This window comes from Eubalaena glacialis, chromosome X (assembly GCF_028564815.1).
Source record: "Eubalaena glacialis isolate mEubGla1 chromosome X, mEubGla1.1.hap2.+ XY, whole genome shotgun sequence".
Lineage (NCBI taxonomy): Eukaryota > Metazoa > Chordata > Mammalia > Artiodactyla > Balaenidae > Eubalaena > Eubalaena glacialis.
The window spans coordinates 137,944,885-137,965,824 of NC_083736.1; the positions used below are offsets into that span (position 1 = coordinate 137,944,885).

Here is a 20,940-nt window from a genome sequence, read left to right on the forward strand (position 1 = left end):
TTGGGTTCTGCCCGCTGAGTGGGGCCACCATGGGTGGCTGGGCAGAGTGGGTGCTGAGGTTGAACAGTGGCGGTGCTCTGGTGCTCGTCACGGGTGGCATTTCGGAGAGCTCCCTCAGGCAGTTAGGGGAGCCTCTAAATGGAGGCCCTGCTGTCAGCAGCTTTGCTTCAGGTAGTGAAGTGAGAGGTTTCCCCCCAAAGAACAGCTGCCACCCCTTCACGCAAAACTGAGACACCAGGACCAGGCAACTGGTTTCCATGTGACTGGCAAGGCCTGTTTCATGATGCATTTTTCTCCAGTACCCAGAATCCAATAACATGCTGTGCCTCCTTAGTGATGGGGGGCTGAAGAGATGGCAGATTTTCTTTCACTGACGGAGGGATTAAGCGTTTTCAGTCGTCACTTTGACCGTGTTTGGGTTTTGGCTCCCCTTGTTCGGGGCTTCCCTACCTGTAGTTGGGCCTGGACCGGAGAACCTGTGACAGCTGGTGGCCAGAGTGCCTATGAGGGTCTTCTCCCTTTTTGCTGCTCACCCCAGAGCCCCCGTGTCCTCCTCCTCTCCCCTCCTGGCATCCCTGCCACTCTGGACCACCCTTGAATCCAGCGTCCCTCCTTGTGATGGGCCAGGTGGGATGGGGAGCTATAAGCAGAGGAGGGGGAGAGGGATCAGGGGCATTTCTGCTTTCCGGCTGCTGCCCGCTCAGGGCCAACAAATAGACTCCCGTGTCTTCAGTCTTGCTAAGGCTCTGTATCCTCACTGCTAACACGGTTTGAGCTTGGGGACACCTCCGCCTGAGTGGCCCCATTGTCATGAGTGTCACTGTCATTGACTTTCCTCCGGCTGCCCATCCGGGCCACTTCTCTGCTCCCGCCCCTCAGCCTCAGGACACTCATTAACAGGCTGACAGCCCTCCCTACTGGACCTGGCAGAACACAGGACATGACTAAAGGAGTGAATCTTACGTAATTCTAGCTAACATACTCTTGGGGTGGATGCTCATGGTTTTGAAGTGCTTAACTACTGTGAAAATGTTCTCTGCATCATCTTTTTGTTTGACTTTTGCCGGAAAGATGGACATGACTAATGGTTGCGCTCTTATTTGAAACCTCTACTTTTGTGTAGTTTGGGAGATGTAATAAATTTCTGATTGAAAAAAATGGTGTAGGGATAGATTTTAAATATCTGAGAATCATTAATGTTTCACGATGAAACGTTAGTTTCTTCTCTCGGGGAAATTTGCTTGCGGCCAGGTTTGGACCCTGCAGGCAAAATTAGGCTGCTCCCCTCTGCTCCCTCCACCAGCTTACCAGCTTCATTTCTTTGTCATGGTTCTAGGTCTGCGGGCTTCTTAAGCACTTATACAATAGTAGTGTGATCTCTTGGAGAATTGGGCAGAAAACATACCTTATTCTGGACCTGATTTCCCAGAAATCATACAGTGTGGCTTATGTCTCTGATACTTGATACTTAAGGAATCATGAATTTCAAGAGCACTATTTTTCTAGCGAAAACCGAGTGTTGCACTTTCTTCACGTTTTTAGAAAACTGTAAAGTCAGCTTATTGAAACACCAAAACTACCGTCGTGAATTTGAAGTGGTAAAAAATGCCATTATGATGATTGAGAGCAGTGGTTTGCATCCTTGCTTGCCTGGCTGCCGTCCTGGAGACTCTGGTTGCACTGGTAGCGGCGGGGCAGCCTCAGATGTTTGAGGAGCATCTAAAGTTGGGAACCACCGAACTACAGACTTGGAAGCTGGTGTAATAACGTCACAGTTCTGCTGAACAGGCCTTTAATGCCTTTTAAATTAAGTGCCATACAATTTCAGATGCCTTCCAAATACTGAACAGAGTATAATATTAGTTTATTAAATGTTATAAGAATCGTGTGGAGTGGATGCATGAGTAGCATGATGGCCGACCAGGGCCTTCTGTCATCAGTGGATGTAAAGCTCTTGGGCAGAAGGTTGTGGGGCAATGGAGTGTTCATATGGTGCCAACATATCACCCCACAAATGACCTCCCATGACCAAGGGAAAACTACCTTTCCAGTGGAGAGGTGTGTCTCGGTCACTAGTTAACCAAGTGATGAAACTTAGCATCACTCAGAGCCCACTTACAGCAGGCTTTTAAGAAGTCTCTAAATAGAGGATGAGATCATATTTCTCACCTTCCCAGCTCTTCCCTGAAGACTGAGATTCAGTGCTAATCAATCATGGTCCCTAATAAATAAAAAACAGTTGGTAAGTGTTAAGCTTCTTTGATGTCTCTTTTATTTCCCTGTATGTCATAGTAATAGCTAAGAAGAATAAGATTGAAATCAGTGTCTGCTAATAGATGTTGAATGAAACTGAGACAGTACTGAGTTTAAAGATAGGAAGGAATAATTGTTTGAAGCTTTAGGAGCCCTAAAGAAAGGAGTATACTTGGGGAAAAAATTAAAGTCTGAAACTTGAGTAGTTAACTCAATAAAAATAATTTTGTAATAAAGCACAGGAGAGCAATCTCTTTGATCATGTAGTGATTGCTAATGTGAATCCAACACCACTGTCAATTGATACTTTTAAATGTAATTTAGATTTGTATATGATGTAAATGTAGTTATAAAATGTTTCATTAAATTGTTCTACTATTAACACAAGACTTCAAATGATTTTTATGAGAATATAGCACTCTTTCCCTAGTTTGTGGACCAAACATCTCTTAAGGCAGCATTTCTCCAAGTCTCAGGAGAATGTTCCCCTCCCCTGAGAGATGCTATCTGCAAAATGGGTTTGCTGGTACAAGTTGGCAAGTATTGCATACAGTAGTCCTTTCCAAAGAATCATACTTCACATGAGCATATGAAAAGCTTTGAAGTCTTACAGGAAAGAAACCTGTTTACTTCTGTGTAACCTAGCATTCCCGAACTTGCCTTACCAGGCAAGCCTTTTTTCCACCTGTTACAGCAATTCCTAGAAATGCTGCTTTAAAGAACACTTGGTCTCAAAACAGTAATGGTATTTATTTGAATATCAGGGACTATCTTAGTTTGTTCACAGCAATGTAGCTTCTCTCTACAATGCTGGCAGAGGGAAGGAGGGATCCTCCCTGTTATGGATTGAATGTTTGTGGTTCCTCAAATTTCATGTTGAAATCCTAACCCCCAACCAGATGATATTAGGAAGACGGGCCCTTGGGAAGTGAGCGCTAGGCCCTCGTGAATGGGATTAGTGCCCTCATAAAATAGACCCCAGAGAGCTCCCTTGCCCCTTCCTCCATGTGAGGACATGGCAAGAAGACAGCCATTTATGAACCAGGAAGAGGGCCCTCACCAGACACTGAATCTGCCAGCACCTTGATCTTGGACTTTCTGCCTCCAGAACTTTGAGAAATAAATGTGTTGTTGTTTGAGCCACCCGGTCTATGGTCTTTTTGTTATAGCAAGCCGAATGGACTAAGACAAGGACCCATCAGACTTTGTTTCAGCTCTTGCTTAAGAAGTCATCTTTTTTCTTTATTTGCGGGGGAGGGTAGAGTGATGGTGGTTCTAGCACCTATTTGAGGAAACCAAATGGCCCCGTCGATACTGTCCCCCCCTCAACCACTATGTGAAGTCACACAGCTTCAGCAGCCTTGTGTCAGCACCATCAGGACCCACTGGAATAGGTTTTGATTATGAGGCTATAAAGTGTAGATAAACCACTTAAGAATTCTAGTTCTGTCGCTGCCTAACTTCCAAAGAACTTTTTTTCCCCAGTTCTCTCCTGATGATAAATTAAGAGTCATTAAACATTCCAAGAATCATTTCTATGCCTTTCCTGCCACTCACTGAACAAATATTAAGTGGCTTCTGGGCTAGGCACTATGGTGGGGGATGCAAAAGTGGAAAGAAATATTCTTACTGGCATCTGGAAGGACACTTTGCTCCGAATTATTGGACACTGACTGGGTCACACAGGTGAAGGGCTCAGTCCCACAAGACTGCACCCACTTGGGACTTCCCTGGTGGTCCAGTGGTTAAGAATCCGCCTTCCAATGCAAGGGATTCAGATTCGATCCCTGGGGGAACTAAGACCGTGTGCTGCAACTACTGAGCCTGCACGCTCCAGAGCTCGTGCGCCACATCTAGAGAGCCCGCGCGCCTCAACTACTGACCTTGTGCACTCTAGAGCCTGCGTGCCGCAACGAAGATCCCTCATGCCGCAACCAAGACCTGATGCAGCCAAATAAATAAATATTTTTTAAAAAAGAAATTACTGTTTGTTTCTGTAAGTCACTGAGATGTGAGGTTGTTTGTTGTGTGGGTAAAGTTGGTCAATACAGAAATCATCCAAAAGTGGCAATTTTAGGAAAGGTTGAATTTCACACACAAAAAAAAAAAACGGCACCCACTTGTTCAGACACCTATTCCAAGTCCAGGTTGTTACCTGTGCTTCTGACCAACTGGCTTTAAATCTGAGTTTCCCAACGACACCTCCTTGGGTTCAACTGATTTACTAGTGCAGCTCATAGAACTCAGAGGAACATTCACTTAAATGTTTACCAGTTTATTATATAGGATATTATAAAGGATATAGATGGACAACAGCCAGATGAAGAAGTACACAGGGTGAGGTCCAGCAGGGTCCGACAGGAGCTTCTGTCCCCATGGAACTGGAGTGTATCCACTCCTGACGTGGATGCATTCTGGTTCACCAACCAGAAGCTCTCTGAACCCCATCCTTTTGGGTTTTTATGGAGGCTTCATTACACAGTGTTAAAATAAAAAACTCATATATGCACCCAATATAGGATCACCCAAAAGCCCATGATGAAAGATAAGGAAAGACACTATATAATTATAAAAGGATCAACAGAAGAACAGGATATTGCACTCGTTAACATACATGCACCCAATATAGGACCACCCAGATACATAAAGCAAATACTAACAGACATAAAGGGAGAAATTGATGGGAATACAATAATAGTAGGAGACTTTAACAACCCACTCACATCAGTGGACAGATCTTTGAGACAGAAAAATCAATAAGGCAAGAAAGATCCTAAATGATACAACAGAACAGACTTAATTGATATTTTCAGGACATTACATCCAAAAAAAGCAGACTACACATTCTTTTCAAGTGCACATGGAACACTCTCCAGGATTGACTACATACTAGGGCACAAAACAAGCCTCAACAAATTTAAGAATATAGAAATTATTTCAAGTATCTTTTCTGACCACAACAGCATGAAACTAGAAATCAACCACAGAAAAAGAAACGAGAAAAAAACAATTACATGGAGACTAAAAAACATGCTACTAAAAAACCAATGGGTCAACAATAATGAAATCAAAGAAGAAATTAAAAAATACCTTGAGGCAAATGACTATGAAAACCCAACCATACAAAATCTATGGGATGCAGCAAAAGCACTTCTTAGGGGGACGTTCACAGCAATACAGGCCTTCTTTAAGAAACAAGAAAAATCTCAAATAAACAACCTAACCCACAACCTAAAAGAATCAGAAAAAGAACAAACAAAACCTAAAGTCAGCAGAAGGAAGGATTTACTAAAGATCAGAGAGGAAATAAATAAAATAGAGATTTAAAAAACAATAGAAAAAAAATCAATAAAACCAAGAGCTGGTTCTTTGTAAAGGTAAAGAAAATTGACAAACCCCTGGCCAGGCTCACCAAGAAGAAAAGAGAGAAGACTCAAAATAAGAAATGAAAGAGGAGAAATCACAACTCATAACTCAGAAGTACAAAAAACCATAAGAGTATACTATGAACAATTATTTGCCAACAAATTTGACAACCCAAAAGAAATGGACAATTTTCTAGAAACATACAGCCCAAAAACACGGAATCAAGAAGAAACAGATAACTTGAACAGACCAATCACTAGAAGTGAAATAGAATCTGTAATAAAACAAACAAACAAAAATCCCAACTCCCTACAAACAGAAGTCCAGGGCCAGATGGCTTCACAGGCAAATTCTACAAAACATACAAAGAAGAACTTATACTGATCCTTTTCAAAGCCTTCCAAAAGACTGAAGAGGAAGGAACACTCCCAAAGATATTCTATGAAGCCACCATTACCCTGATACTGAAACTAGACAAAGACACTACCAAAAAAGAAAATTACAGGCCAATATCTTTGATGAATATAGATGCAAAAATTCTCAACAGAATATTAGTAAACCTAATCCAACAACACATAAAAAAGAGCATACACCACGACTAAGTTGGATTCATCCCACAGTCACAAGGATGGTCTGACATGTGCAAATCAATCAATGTGATACACCACATCAACAAAAGAAAAAAAAACCATAATCATCTCAATAGACGCAGGAAAAAACATGCAATAAAATTCTACATCCATTCATGATTAAAACTCTTACCAAAGTGGGTATAGAGGGAACATATCTCAACATAAGAAAAGCTATTTATGACAAACCCACAGCCAATCCAATACTCAATGGTGAAAAGCTGAAAGCCTTCCCATTAAAATCTGGAACAAGACAAGGAAGCCCACTCTCACTTCTCTTCAACATAGTATTGGAAGTCCTAGCCACAGCAACCAGACAAGAAAAAAATAAATAGAAGTTATTCAAATTGGTAGGGAAGAGATAAAACTGTCATTATATGCAGATGACGTGATACCATGTATAGAAAACCCTAAAGACTCCACACAAAAACTACTAGAACTGGGCTTCCCTGGTGGCGCAGTGGTTGAGAATCTGCCTGCCAATGCAGGGGACATGGGTTCGAGCCCTGGTCTGGGAAGATCCCACATGCCACGGAGCGACTAGGCCCGTGAGCCACAACTACTGAGCCTGCGCGTCTGGAGCCTGTGCCCTGCAACAAGAGAGGCCGTGACAGTGAAAGGCCCATGCACCGCGATGAAGAGGGGCCCCCACTTGCCACAACTAGAGAAAGCCCTCGCATAGAAACGAAGACCCAACACAGCCAAAAAAAATAATAAAATAAATAAATAAATAAGTTTAAAAAAAAAACTACTAGAACTAATCAATGAATTCAGCAAGGTAGCAGGATACAAGATTAACATACAGAAATTGGTTGCAGGGGCAGAGGGGTGGAGGAGGGAGCAGGAAAAAAAAAGAAATTGACTGCATTTCTTAACACTAACAATGAAATATCAGAAAGGGAATGTAAACAAACAGTCCATTTTAAAATTACATCAAAAAACAATACTTAGGAATAAATCTGACCAAGGAGGTGAAAGACATATGCTGAGAACTACAAAACATTAATGAAGGAAATTGAAGATGATTCAAAGAAATGGAAAGATATCCCATACTCTTGGATGGGAAGAATTAATATTGTTAAAGTGGTCATACTACCCGAAGCAATCTATAGATTTAACGTGATCCCTATCAAATTGCCCATTACCTTTTTCACAGAACTAGAACAAATAATCCTAAAATTTATATGGAAGCACAAAAGACCCAGAATTGTCAAAGCAATCCTGAGGAAAAAGAACAAAGCAGGAGGCATAACCCTCCAGACTTCAGACAATACTACAAAGCTACAGTAATCAAAACAGTGTGGTATTGGCACAAAACAGACATATGGATCAATGGAACAGAATAGAGACCCCATAAATAAACCAACATACCTACAGTCAATTAATCTTTGACAAAGGAGGCAAGAATATACAATGGGAAAAAGACAGTCTCTTCAGCAAGTGGTGCTGGGAAAGCTGGACAGCTGCAGGTAAATGAATGAAGTTAGAACACACCTTCACACCATACACAAAAATAAACTCAAAATGGCTTAAAGACTTAAATATAAGACATGACACCATAAAACTCCTAGATGAGAACATAGGAAAAACATTCTCTGACATAAATCGTACCAATGTTTTCTTAGCTCAGTCTCCCAAGGCAATAGAAATAAAAGCAAAAATAAACAAATGGGACCTAATCAAACTTATAAGCTTTTGTACAGCAAAGGAAACCATAAACAAAATGAAACACAACCTTTGGACTGGGAAAAATATTTGCAAATGATGCGACTGACAAGGGCTTAAGTTCCAAAATATACAAACAGCTCATACAACTCAATAACAAAAAAAAACAAACAACCCAATCGAAAAATGGACAGAAGATCTAAATAGACATTTCTCCAAAGAAGACATACAAATGGCCAATAGGCACATGAAAAGATGCTCAACACTGCTAATTATTAGAAAAATGCAAATCAAAACTACAATGAGGTACCAGCTCACACTAGTCAGAATGACCATCATTAAAAAGTCTAAAAATAACAGGGAAATCCCTGGCGGTCCAGTGGTTAGGACTCCGAGCTTTCACTGCCAAGGGCATAGGTTCGATCCCTGGTTGGGGAACTAACACCCTGCAAGCCGCAAAGTGCAGCCAAAAAAAAAAAGGCTACAAATAACAAATGCTGGAGAGGGTGTGGAGAAAAGGGAACCCCCCTACACTGTTGGTGAGAATGTAAATTGGTGCAGCCAGTATGGAGGTTCCTCAAAAAACTAAAAATAGAGCTACCATATGATCCAGCAATCCCACTCCTGGGCATATATCTGGAGAAAACTCTAATTCAAAAAGATACATGCACCCCTATGTTCATAGCAGCACTGTTTACAATAGCCAAGACATGGAAGCAACCTAAATGTCCATTGACAGATGAATGGATAAAGAAGATGTGGTACATATATGTAACAGAATACTACTCAGCCATATAAAAGAAGGAAATTTTGTCATTTGCAGCAACATGGATGGACCTAGAGATTATCATACTAAGTGAAGTAAGTCAGAAAGAGAAAGACAAATACCATATGATATCACTTATATGTGGAATCTAAAATATGACACAAATGAACATATCTACGAAACAGAAACAGACTCACAGACATAGAGAACAGACCTGTGGTTGCCAAGGGGGAGGAGAAGTGGGGGAAGGAAGGATTGGGAGTTTGGGATTAGTAGATGCAAACTATTATATATAGAACGGATAAACAACAAGGCCCTACCTTGAAAACTCCGTGAACAGACAAAACCAGTTTAGTCACACAAGCAAGGCTTAATTTAGCTTATTTTAGGAGACTAACCTGACCTGGGTCATTTCTTGCTTATACTTCTGGAAAGCATAAGCTAAACTGTTTCCTAAGGCTGATATGAGGTTAACCACTGACCAATTCCCTACCATTTAAGAAAATTCTAATATCATAACCAATCACTGTGAAGAATAAACAGTCACTTCCCTCATGCTGTGTAAGCTGCTTTATAACAGTTCACCCCTCAGCCTCATTCCACATGTTGGTCTGAGTGCTCTGTGTTCACAAACTGTCTTTTTGGTGTGTGCACAATAAACTTTCACTAATTACTACTTTGATGATTCACTGGCTTTCTGTTATTTTTCTGTGATCGTTTGACAAGTCACAACTGATTAAATCACTGGCCGTTGGTGATTGAACTCAATCTTCTCCAGCCTCTCGCCCCTCTTCCCTCCCCAGAGGTCATGGTGGGGGTGGGAACTGAAAGTTGTAACCCTCTAACCCTGCAAGTTGGTTCCCCTGGCAACCAGCCCCCATCCTAAGGTTACCTAAGGGCTTTCAAAAGTCTCATTAACATAACAGAAGACACCTTTATTGCACTTATCACTTAGGAAATTCCAAGGGTTTTAGGACCACAGTGCCAGGAATGGAGACAAAAACCAAATATATATTTTGTTATAATGAAAGCAGCTCTTTTACCCCTTTCCTGTTTGCCCATTTCTGTTACCCTGTAACCTTAAAAGAACCTAATTATAGGAATGAGATCACCAGGCAGTTTAACCTAACTCCTGACTTATACTCTCCTGAATGCACACCATGCCTTGTCTAACCTGTTGATTCTTTTCCTAGATAGAATTAGTTAGCTCTCTACCCACAATAGCCCCCCTAAGCAATCCTGCACGCAGGTCGCACGGGCAAGAAAACATCTGAAGAAAGTCAGCCAGTCTGCATGCAAAGGAGAATGATGCAGAATCCAACCTCCTTCCTTGATGATTCACTGAGATTCTTACCCCCTTTTTCCCTTTAAAAACTGTCATGGTGGGGCTTCCCTGGTGGGGCAGTGGTCAAGAATCTGCCTGCCAATGCAGGGAACACGGGTTTGAGCCCTGGTCGGGGAAGATCCCACGTGCCACGGAGCAACTAAGCCCGTGTGCCACAACTGCTGAGCCTGTGCTCTAGAGCCTACGAGCCACAACTACTGAGCCCACATGCCGCAACTACTGAGCCCCCGTGCCTAGAGCCCGTGCTCCGCAACAAGAGAAGCCACCGCAATGAGAAGCCCGTGCACCGCAACGAGGAGTAGCCCCCGCTCGTCGCAACGCAGCCAAAAATAAATAAATTTTAAAAAACCCAAAAAAACTGTCATGGCTGAGCAGAATCTTTGGGGTTGGTCTCCGGATACAAACCCACCTTCTCCCCAGATTGCCGGGTTTTCTGATTAAAGCACTTTTTCCACTGACACTTGCCTCTCCATTATTGGCTTTTGAGTGGCAAGCAGCCAAATCTGACTCCGGTAACAAGTCAACATATCACATATACCAAACCAAAAAATTTCACTTAAAAGGTTTATTTTAGCAGCTCAGTTTTATCACATTCTACTTATTTGTTTAATATATTTATATTTGTTCTGCATAGATGGCATATTAACTTTTATAGTTGACTTTTTCATTTGATATTTGCTGCTACCTGGCCTGAAGAAAGAGTCAGGAGGATAGATAAAACCCGCGTGGTGGAAATGTGGGGCAGCAGTTTGCTTCTCAGCAGAACTTTACTGTCATGTGGGCTTCAGCGTCAGCTTTTCTTCCTCTTCTTTCTCAAATCCTGAACAGACGAGAGATCTTCCCTTGGGATATCGAGCACAACACTTACGCAGTTCTTGGATGACAGCCTGACACTTAGATTCCATGTAGTTGTTGGCTGAAAGACAGATAGACAGACCCTAGTCATGATCTCATAGGACTGGGGCACAGGGAGGGTTAGATCTGAGCTTCCCAGTCCTTTTCACTTTATTGTATCTACAGACCTGGAGGAAAGAGGGTGTAGCCAAGTCCACTGAATTCTTTCTGATTTAGAGACCCATCAACAGGTTAATAAGGAAGTATGATGTACAAAGTGGTCGAAAGGTATTTTTACATATAATTTCCTTTTCTTTAACGCTGATTACTTACGTGCCTTTTTCCAGGGCAGTGGTTTTTAACCTCCTCTCGCTCTCTCTCTCTTTTTGTGTGTGTGTGTGTGTGTGTGTGTGTGTGTGTGTGTGTGTGTGTGTGTTTGGTCACTAATCCCTTTTGTTAATTTGGTGAATTAGAGAAATGCAGGAACCATGCACATTATTTTGCACTCAGTTTAAGGTGGCTGCTGGACCTTCCCTACCAAGTCTGTGCATTAGGGGTTGGCAAACTGCAACCTCAGGGTTGAATTCCACTCTTTTTTACAGCTGAGCTAAGAATGGGTTTTGCAAAAGGTTGGAAACACACACACACACACACACACACACACACACACACACACACACACACACACCCCCAAAGACCTCCTGACTTCCAAATCCTAAAATATTTCCTGTTTGGTCCTTTACATAAAACATTTGCAGATCCCTGCTATACACAGACCCTAAGTCAAGGAGGACTTGACCTAAAGGTCCTAGGTCAACTGCAGGTGATGAGCCCCCCAGTACTAAAATGGGGTGCATGGGAGTTAGCCTGGGATAGGAAAGACAATTCTGATTAGAAAGAGAGTATGGTTGGGTGGCTAAGTCCAGGTTTGGACCCAGACCAAAGGGGTTCAAACCATCACTGTGCCCCTTAATAGTTCTGTGACCCTAGACAAGTTACATAGCTTCTGTGTTGATTTCCCTATCTATAAAAATGGGTCACAGTAGTATCTACCTCATGGGTGAAAGGATTAAAGCTTAATATTATTTAAAGCCCTTACAACTGAGCTTGTCATCCAGGGAGTACTTAATGCTCACTCTTAGCCCTTCTAGCTCTCAATCCACCCACACTGTAGTGAGGGGGGTGTAACCAGTTCTAACTTGATTTGTGTTCTCCTTTAGCTGTATGTTGCTAATTCAAATCAGGTAAGAATCAGATAGAATCAGGTAAGAATTTATTTGGGAGAAGAAATTGGGAGGAACATTCTTTTTTTTTTTTGGCGGGGGTGCCACGCTTCGAGGCTTGCGGGATCTGAGTTCCCTGACCAGGGATTGAACCCGGGCCCACGGCAGTGAGAGTGCTGAGTCCTAACCCCTGCACCTCCAGGGAATTCCCCTTCCTTTTTCTTAAATTTGGAGGAAGGGAAGAAAAGGATGAATAAAATGGCATTATTATTATACATTAACATTTCAGATTAAAAGATTTTAAAAATATTGCTTACACCATAAAATGAAAAGTCCAAGAATGAAAGTTAAAAGTCAAAGGAAATATACAAACAAGGGTTTTCTTTGGTGGTGAGTCTTTGGGTGAACTCTGAACATTTTTCCCTCCTCCCTTTCTATATTTTCGTGGGCATCCATCTCTATCTATAACTTTAGTAATGGGAAAAAATTATCCAAAAAGTCAGTTTTCAAATTCAGATAGCCTTGTAGCCTTTTCCGTTTGTTCTGCTAGTAATCATTTGCTGATTTAAAAAAGTAAAATCCTCTAGCATATGGTCAAATTTATCGGCTTATTTAAAACAAAATGGACAAATCACTGACATCAAATACGCTTTAGCTGATTTACTTTTGCCTTTAAGAGTTAGTTGCCTGAATTCCAACTGTATTTTCACCCCCACCCCTTCTAACCTGACTGCTTTTAAAAAGCGAGTTGTCAGCCACAGTGCAGTCTAACCAACCCATTTAAAACTAGTCTTTTTTAAAAAGGACTTTGCTCAGCTTAGTAATTCTCAGCTCTGGCTGCACATTAAAATCACCTGGTTAGCTTTTTAGACTGATTCCTGCCCAGACCCCACCCCCAGAGAGTCTGATTTAACTGTTCTAGGCAAGTGTTTGAAGCCCTCCAGGTGATTCTAAATGTACAACCAGGATTGTAAATCCCAAGCTTAGGTCACACCACTTTTTATTTTCTGCCATCCTTGAAGACACAGTGAGGAAAATCTTTAAGATAAGTTAGTTACAGAAATATTACATTCTGAGAGGAGTTAATATAGTCTGCTGATAAAAAGAACAATTGTTCTCTTGTTAGTTCACAGATAAAGTCGATAAATATAGAAAAGCATTTAACATACTACCTTGTAAACATTTCTGTATTTCACAGGCTTGTTTCTGGCACGGATCCTTCTGCGGCATATCCAGAAAACTAAAATAAGAAAAATGATTTTTATTTTGTCTTTTATACATAAAGACTTTAAAGCCCCTCGATGGAATTTTCTTCTGAGACAAGCAGTATGCTCTTACAATTGCTGGAAAACAATTACACTAAAAAATATTCTTCCTGCTCATAGGATGAATTAACTGTATTTTTATAATATTCCATTTGGCTTGGAAGATATAAATAGCTTTACATAGGGAAAAAAAACCCTTGACTTCAACTCATCTTGACTATTGTAAACCAACGTTGGGCTAGAGGAGCCGGTGCTGCAGCCTGACAAGTCGGCCCACTGCCTGGCTCTGTCACTCAGAGAACCACTTTTGATAAATGATTTAACTCCTTGAGCCTTTTTCCTTATTACTTGTGTGTAAAATAGGGATCATACCTACCTGAAAGCATTGATGGAAGGATTAAACGTGATACAGTATATAAAGTGCGTAGAACAGTGCCTGGAAGGCAGTAAGGACTCAACACGTGATAGCTATTATTCCCAAGATTTTTTAAAAAGTAAAACCTTTCTTTTAATGTATATAAACTGCTATGAGTATTTTAACTCAGGAAATTCTTTATCAGGTAGTGAATCAGCAATATTTGGTGCTATTATTACTTCCTGAGAAAGGTGCTAGGTAAGCAGCTAAAATGTTTTTTGGAGTTCTTACAGAAACCAACTTATTTAAAATATTTGTAACCAGAGAATAAATTTAAGTGCCCACGATTCTGATCAGCAACTTCTAAAAATTTGAAGACACAATTTCAGAAAGGAAAAAGGCCCAGGAGCCTTTGTAGCTAATTTCATTAATGCAAATGATCTCCCCCTTTTTTTTTTTTCTCAGAGCCCCCTAAGTTCTTAGTAGATCCAAGTTAGGTCAGTACTGGGATGGGAAACACTGGAGCAAAACCTAGGATATTTACAGGATGGGAGAAGGAAAGGCAGGTGAATTGCTGCAGGGCAAATAAGCGACAAATAGATGTTGATGCTGCTAGGAGCTGCTCTCTTCTCTCTAAATCAGTACCAAGTCCTTGGTGATCAGGGCATCTGTTCTGTAGCAGGTGCTGACTTTTGTGGGATTCATCAGATCCCAGTTCCAGCTGATGATGTCCATTAACGGTTCTATGGCAATTTCCAAAGGAGTCAATTTCAAGTTACGTATCCTAACTAAGTGCTTTTGTTGACTTGCTTTCTGCCTGCATAACCCTTTCTCTGCAGTTCCACTTTCGGTGTTCTTCATGACCCTTCCTAAACTTCTGTGTTCTTGAGCAGTTTTTCAACCCACTCCCTCCCCCCAGGCCCACAGGTGGGTGCACTGCAGTGGTGGATGACGTGATTGCCATATACTGAACAGAACAGAGGGGCATATCTTCCTAGAATCCCAGCACCTGGAAAAAAAAGATCATTAAAATCACCACAATCGAATAGGGTGAAAAAGAAGAAGGGGGGTGGGGACAGGGGAAAAAAAGAAATACATACCAGATTAATCATCAGGCAAAAGCTTAAGCAACAGCTCCTGTACTCCCCTGACCTGTCAGAAAAAGAAAAGTTTATAGAGTAATCTGTTATAAGGGTCCCAGTACAATGAAAAATTATTAAGCAACATGTGTACCATTAAATGATGCTGGATCTGCCACAAGCGAGAGTTGTTATCCATGTAGCGCTCCTCGGGGTAGAGTTGCCACATGAGAGGTAGCTGGGAGGTGAGAAGGTGACTTGGCCTGGCTGCGTCACCTAAAGGAACCTGAACTTGCTGAACTCGTGCCCTTAGGAAACTCGTCTCCTAATGGAAAGAAACGATCAAAAATAAAACCAAAGACTTCAGGATATTGAGACTGGTTAGAAACCAAGTTGCTTGAAAGCAAAAATCAAGAAAGAAATAAACAAAATGTAAACAGTTACCTCTTCCAGGACGGCCACCCACGTGCGCTGGTGTTCGTCGCGGTAGATACCCTCTTGGTGAACCCAGAGGTGATCGGGTGGAGCCCCCACATCCTCTCCTGCCATCCTGGGCTTTGGATTCCAATTCTAGCCCTGCTTTTCTCCACCTAAGCCTGCAGCACCCGCGCACAGGACACAGGTGTGACTTTTTGGGTTGGAATGAACTCACCAATGAGCAAGGTGACCTGGTACTAGCAACCACCAACTAGAAGCAAACCTCATCTATGTCTATTTGCACAGCCTAAACAGAACTGAGGACGTCTGAAGCTCCCTGGCAGACACTGAAGTGACACTCAGGCAGAACCTCGGGTGATGCTGCTGACTGCGAAGCACTCAAGAACTCTGCTAGGTGAGGGGTTCCGTGGAAATGTAGGCCTAGCGCTACAGGAAGCCGGGCAGTGGTCTCACAGTCTCTGCATTCAGCAAGCAGCATCTGACAAAATGTAGTGAGCAACGGAATATGCACAGGAGTGCGCATAAGGGCACACTTATTTGGGCAGGAAAGCAGTATAACAGACACATGCATGCCATATTCTCCAGGTAAAAGCCCCTTCCAAGCAGTTTCCATTTTAAAAGGTAAGACTGTGAAGGTCAAATCATGTAATGTGCATGGCTTTCTAAATTGAAATTAGAAGTTTGTTTTAAGGGCAAACGACCTATTTATCAGTTTGCTTAGAAAGGATACTTATAATGGCTAGGCATTTCCAGAAGGGAGTTTTCATTTTAGGGAAAATACTTATGGTCGCATCATGGAATTTTTCAGTTGCAACAGACCCTGGGGATCATGATGATTCAGAGCTGAGAGACAGCAAATGATAGTCACCCATCTAGGTCCTTGTTTCATTTTAATAATGCTTCAGGATGTCATAGGAGCCCATTTTTCCATAGACACGTGGGTTTAAATTCTGTTTTCCCAAGTCAGAAGGTCAGAAAAGCCCATCTGCCCTTTGGGAGGTGTAAAGGAAGCACACCTTCTGGGCAAACTCTTTCCATAACGCAGACTCAGCTCCGACCCCATAAGGATCCTCCGCCCAGGTCTGGGTCTCATTCAGGGCCTCACAACAACTTGAGCTGCATTTTACAGGAATGAACCTTTTGGAGCCAGCTTACAGCGTCACAGCGCGCTTTCACTGGGTATCTACATTGGGCAGAGCGCAGACACGGCATTGGGGGATCTGCTCCAAAACCAGAGGCCTCCTATTCCCATTAGGCGGCCTCTAGGTAGGAGAGGGACTGCAGCACAGCTTGGGAGGTTGTTAAACCCTCAAAATGAGATTGTCAAGAGGAAACGAGATGCCAGAACACAGGATGATGCCAGAAAGAAGAACTAATTGAGCTGAACCAAGCTTTCTTTTCAAGAACAACAATCTGAGTCTGATTTGTTGTTGTTGTTTTTCCTTAACATTGTTAGTTTACCTTCCCTAAAAGGTAAGTGGAAAATATCTTTTATAGACTTAGGAAATTGTCTGATTGTAGTGAGTAATTTATGAGCATCACAGTTGCCTCGCCCATTGCACCCTGAGTGGACCTGACTCTGAGCCCATCGTAGCTTTTGTCTTATAGGGCTCTCTCATTTCAAACTCACCTAAAGTGGAACACCTTCTCCTAAACCAAATCCTGATTTCTCGCGGTGGCAACACAGCCTCTCCTGATCCTGCGGACTCAAAACTTGTGAGTTATTGTGGACTTCTTCCTCTTCTTCAGTTGGTGCACCCCACCTGTCACCATTTCCAGCAAGCATCACTACCACTGTACTTGAGACCAACTTTCCCCCAATACCAGGTTCATCATGTCTAGTGCCATATCCTTGCTCTCGCTTTCCACTCGCCTAATGTTCCTCCCCGGGCCTCTCTGCCTATCTCAGTACTATTACTGCAGAGGGCAGGTGCCTGCCTTCTTGATGAAAACTTCCTGCCTCTTATGAATACTGTAGCATTTATGTCTAAACTAAAACTCAGATTTGACCGCTAATTATAAATTGCTTCACATTTTGCTCTGCTTATTTCACAAGTCCTGTCCGCCCCCCCCACCCCAGTACAGTGTTATAAGCACCTCAACAGAAGGAATAATACAGCACTGGACACCCTAAGCCTCAAATACTAGTCGAACAGTGTTCCTGTGAGTGGATGGATACGTATGCTGAGCAGAGAGGGGAGGCAAAGGCCACATGAGCATGGGTAGAGAGTGACTCTCTGGGTCTGTTATATAGCTATACATTATTTTGTTCAAAGCCATTTTTTTCCATTTAGCAGATACAATTGTTCTGCCTCTCTTTCTCCCCAAGATTTTGGAAAGTAGAGATAAAAACAAAACCCAGTAAATACTAACATCAAAATAAAATATATTAAAGTCTGAATTTTGAGTACAAAAGAAACACGTGCCCCCCCCCCAAGGTAGAAACCAAATGTTAAGGGTTTTAGGACCATCTCAACTTCACAGATAGGTCCTAGCAACAACTAACACGTTGACACATTGACATTTAAATCTGTTTTGAATGAAAAGCAAAATTTTACTGGTTACACCGACATTAAAAGGAAATAATTCCACTGGCATAGAGGGCAAACAAATTGGATGCTCTGAGTTAGTAAGAATCACTACAAAGAGGCCTATGAGTCACTACAAAATATTCTCAGAAGAAAGGCAGCGTGGTGTGCTGCTGTGACCCGAAGGGCAGCATGCTGGGCATCAGCAGGATGAACCTGGGAACAAACGCCAGCACACAACCCTGGACTTGCATGCGCTACCAGAGACAGCGTGAAGGCCCAGCGAAAGGCAACTGCAGTGATCAAGGGACTGAGGAGCTGCCCCGTGAGCACGAATCAAGAGCCTCAGCAGAGAAAAGCCAAGGCTCAGTGAGAGGGATTAAGATCAAAGCCACAAAATCGCAGGTTGTATGAATGGAATACAGTTTCCCGGAAAAGTGATCCTTGGAACACTTGCCCCTAACTTTTTCCTTGGTCAAATAAGTTTGGGAATCTTGTAGAATCATAAAGCACGTAAGTACGGTAAAAGCTCTGGCAAGTTATGCAGTAAAGAACCTTTATTTTAACATTCCCCAAATTTATTTGACTTGAGAACTTTCTCCTCCATATGACAGTTGTGCACAAAATTCAGGATCCCTTGAACTAAGATGAATCTCTGAAAACCTCGAGATAAACTTAGGTACAATGTGCAATACAAAACACAGAACATAAACCTGTTCCACTCAACTCAAGGAATACTACCAGCTGCAAATTCAAATGGATTCAAAAAAGTGTTTATAGGGAATTCCCTGGCGGTCCAGTGGTTAAGACTCTGCGGTCACAATGCAGGGGGCACAGGTTCAATCCCTGGTCGGGGAACTAAGATCCTGCATGCCGCACGGCGCGGCCAAAAAAAAAAAAAAAAAGAGGGTTTATATACCTTTATTACCCATGAATGCACTAAAAAAGATTGTCCCCGTGGGGGTTACCTTGATGCCACGGCCAGGGACCACACCAGCCTAGACAGAATATTTCTTAGTAAGGCAGTTTGTAAACTATGTTTTAAGTAGACAGACCACACAGAAGGGCTTGCTTAGGTAGGTAATGCAAGTAAAACCATTATTTTTCATTTACAGAATGAATTATTTTGTGTCTTTTAAAAGAAGTATAATTTGGTTTAATTTCCAGGTGTTTGAACAGTTTTTAAACATGAATCAGTTGAATACACTTACTTTATTTGAAGTCAATTAATAAACTCATCTACTTACAATGGGTGAAGTTACCAAGCCCTGGAGTCAGCCCGGCCTGTGTATGAATGCTGATTTTGCCACTTACGAGCTCTGTGACCTCGGATAAGTTAAGCTCTCTACACTCCAGTTTTCTAAGATGTCAAATGAGAATTAAAGAACAAATTGATCGTAACTGTCAGCACTTACCTAGCACTTCCTGCATGTTTATATATTGACTCTTTTAATCTTCACAGTCACCCATTAGATGGATACTATTATTACCCCCACATAAAGATGAGGGAAGTAAGGCACAGAGAAGTTAGCTAACTTGCATGAGGTAACACAGCTAGGAAGTTGCAGAGGCTGATTCCAATTGGGGCAGTTTACACATACAAGGTATACAAATGCTTAGTAGAGTGTCTAGCACATGATAAGCTTGCCATAAATGTTAATAGTTTTTTCTACTCCAATTAAACTTTAGAGCTGTAAAATGCAGCCATGAGCATTATAAAAGTTAGAGAATATCATTGTGGAATACGAGATTGACTAACACCAACCATAGACAAAAGGTGTTTTTCTTCTCGAAGCTGCCTAAAAGTGCTTATAAACGCAAGACGTCCCATCACAAAACATAAAAATAAGAACAGCCATACTTGCACCATCAGCGCAGGGCATACTAGCCGCGAATAGCCATTGAAAATAATATATGCTGTAAAATTGAAGCTTAAGAGAAAAATTAGATGGGTCCAGTGTAATTGCACACTTGAAATTTCGCCCCAGCTTCATCATTATCAAAATTAATCATGGAAGGATGTGCAATATGATTCTTAAACATTAGGTAAAAATGGAGGTTGCTGGCATGGATGTTCCAGATAGTTCCACTGGACGTGGGCCCTATTTGTGGGGAGATCGGGGTTGGAACTGACTTGGGAGAAAAGAGCAAAGCATCAACACCTCCAGCAGCACCCTGGGCACGTTCCCTTTCCAGTACTGCCCTGTCCGCCTGTCTCCCAACTACACACGGAACAGAGAAGCAGATCAAACCCACAGAGGCACTGACTGGCCGTGGCGGCAGCACGGCATAGATTTTTCTTTGGTTTCGAATCGTTCCCAGAATCCGCGTGTAATTCCTAGCCTCGGGAGTGGGAGATGTGTACTGTCTCCTATTGCATGTTTATCACACCTCAAAAGAAAATTACTTTTACATATAATTTCACCAGGTCTGATATCACCGAGACAAGGCGAGCTGAGGAAACTTGTGCATATCTGCTGCGATCTGCGATACATCCGACCTCGAACAGAAACTTCAGTTCCCCTTTCCCCTTCCCTGTATCGAACAAATAAATACCTAAAAGCCTTTGGAGAAAGTAGCAGCCGCCAAGCTTAGGAGTGATACTTTTTCAGACACAGTATAACACTGTTTCTGCCAAGAGGTTACTCACATGAATATAGTGTTTCTTGGGCTAATTATCCGCCTCGAGAGCAGCGAGGCTACAACTTCAGGTCACCCACCCCGGGCCACTCAAGCCGGGATCGGGACGTGAGCCCGGGGCGAGCCGAGGGGCATTCCGGGCCGAGGTCACCGAACCGAAGTTACGGGGCGCGGGCCGGCCACCGGAAGTGGTCCAGGGAAAGAGAGTGGTCCCAAATTCAGGGCCCCTAACTTGGAAACAAAACAAAATAAAAGAAAACCTTAACTCAGGACCGAATTTCAAAAGAGCGTCCCTTGGGCTCGAGAGGCCGGCGCGCGCGGCGATGCCGCCTGAGGGAGGTCCCCGGAGCGTGTAGGCCGCGCACGGCTCTTCTCGGCGGGCGGGCAAAATGGGCGCCGGCGCTCAGGAGGCGCCGGCCCGGCCGTCCGGGCGCTCCTCACAGACCACGTCCGCCCGCGGCCCGAGAGCGCCGCCTCCCTGCCGCCCCCCGCGCCCGGCCCGACGTCCAGACCGCGGCCGGCCACCGCCCTCTGCCCCGACGGCCACGCCTGCC

At 42.8% G+C, this 20,940-nt stretch overlaps 2 protein-coding genes across 4 annotated transcripts; both read right to left on the bottom strand.

Moving 5' to 3' along the window:
* Positions 1-10,580: 10,580 nt before the first annotated feature.
* CMC4 (C-X9-C motif containing 4) lies at positions 10,581-20,477 on the bottom strand. 3 transcript variants are annotated; one of them, XM_061178631.1, is made up of 3 exons: positions 20,397-20,477; positions 13,254-13,321; positions 10,581-10,940 (listed from the first exon to the last, which is right to left on the bottom strand). In XM_061178631.1, the coding sequence occupies exons 2-3, from the start codon at positions 13,309-13,311 to the stop codon at positions 10,798-10,800; spliced, it is 201 nt and encodes a 66-aa protein (XP_061034614.1). In that variant the 5' UTR covers positions 13,312-13,321; positions 20,397-20,477; the 3' UTR covers positions 10,581-10,797. The 3 variants fall into 3 exon arrangements, with proteins under 3 accessions (XP_061034614.1, XP_061034616.1, XP_061034615.1); XM_061178633.1 differs by lacking the exon at positions 20,397-20,477 and adding an exon at positions 20,154-20,271; XM_061178632.1 differs by lacking the exon at positions 20,397-20,477 and adding an exon at positions 14,246-14,582.
* Positions 14,628-20,428, bottom strand: MTCP1 (mature T cell proliferation 1). The gene is made up of 5 exons (XM_061178630.1): positions 20,397-20,428; positions 15,225-15,376; positions 14,935-15,105; positions 14,802-14,853; positions 14,628-14,710 (listed from the first exon to the last, which is right to left on the bottom strand). The coding sequence occupies exons 2-4, from the start codon at positions 15,327-15,329 to the stop codon at positions 14,806-14,808; spliced, it is 324 nt and encodes a 107-aa protein (XP_061034613.1). The 5' UTR covers positions 15,330-15,376; positions 20,397-20,428; the 3' UTR covers positions 14,628-14,710; positions 14,802-14,805.
* Positions 20,478-20,940: the final 463 nt, after the last annotated feature.

Excerpts from the sequence above, each read along its gene's own strand:
- MTCP1 (XM_061178630.1), bottom strand. The coding sequence starts at position 15,329 with ATGGCAGGAGAGGATGTGGGGGCTCCACCCGATCACCTCTGGGTTCAC. Across the intron at positions 15,106-15,224 it reads GGGTGGCCGTCCTGGAAGAG|GAGACGAGTTTCCTAAGGGC; the intron begins GTAACTGTTTAC and ends TCTTTCCATTAG. Across the intron at positions 14,854-14,934 it reads AGATCCAGCATCATTTAATG|GTCAGGGGAGTACAGGAGCT; the intron begins GTACACATGTTG and ends TTTTTCTGACAG.
- CMC4 (XM_061178631.1), bottom strand. The coding sequence starts at position 13,311 with ATGCCGCAGAAGGATCCGTGCCAGAAACAAGCCTGTGAAATACAGAAA. Across the intron at positions 10,941-13,253 it reads AATACAGAAATGTTTACAAG|CCAACAACTACATGGAATCT; the intron begins GTAGTATGTTAA and ends TCTGTCTTTCAG.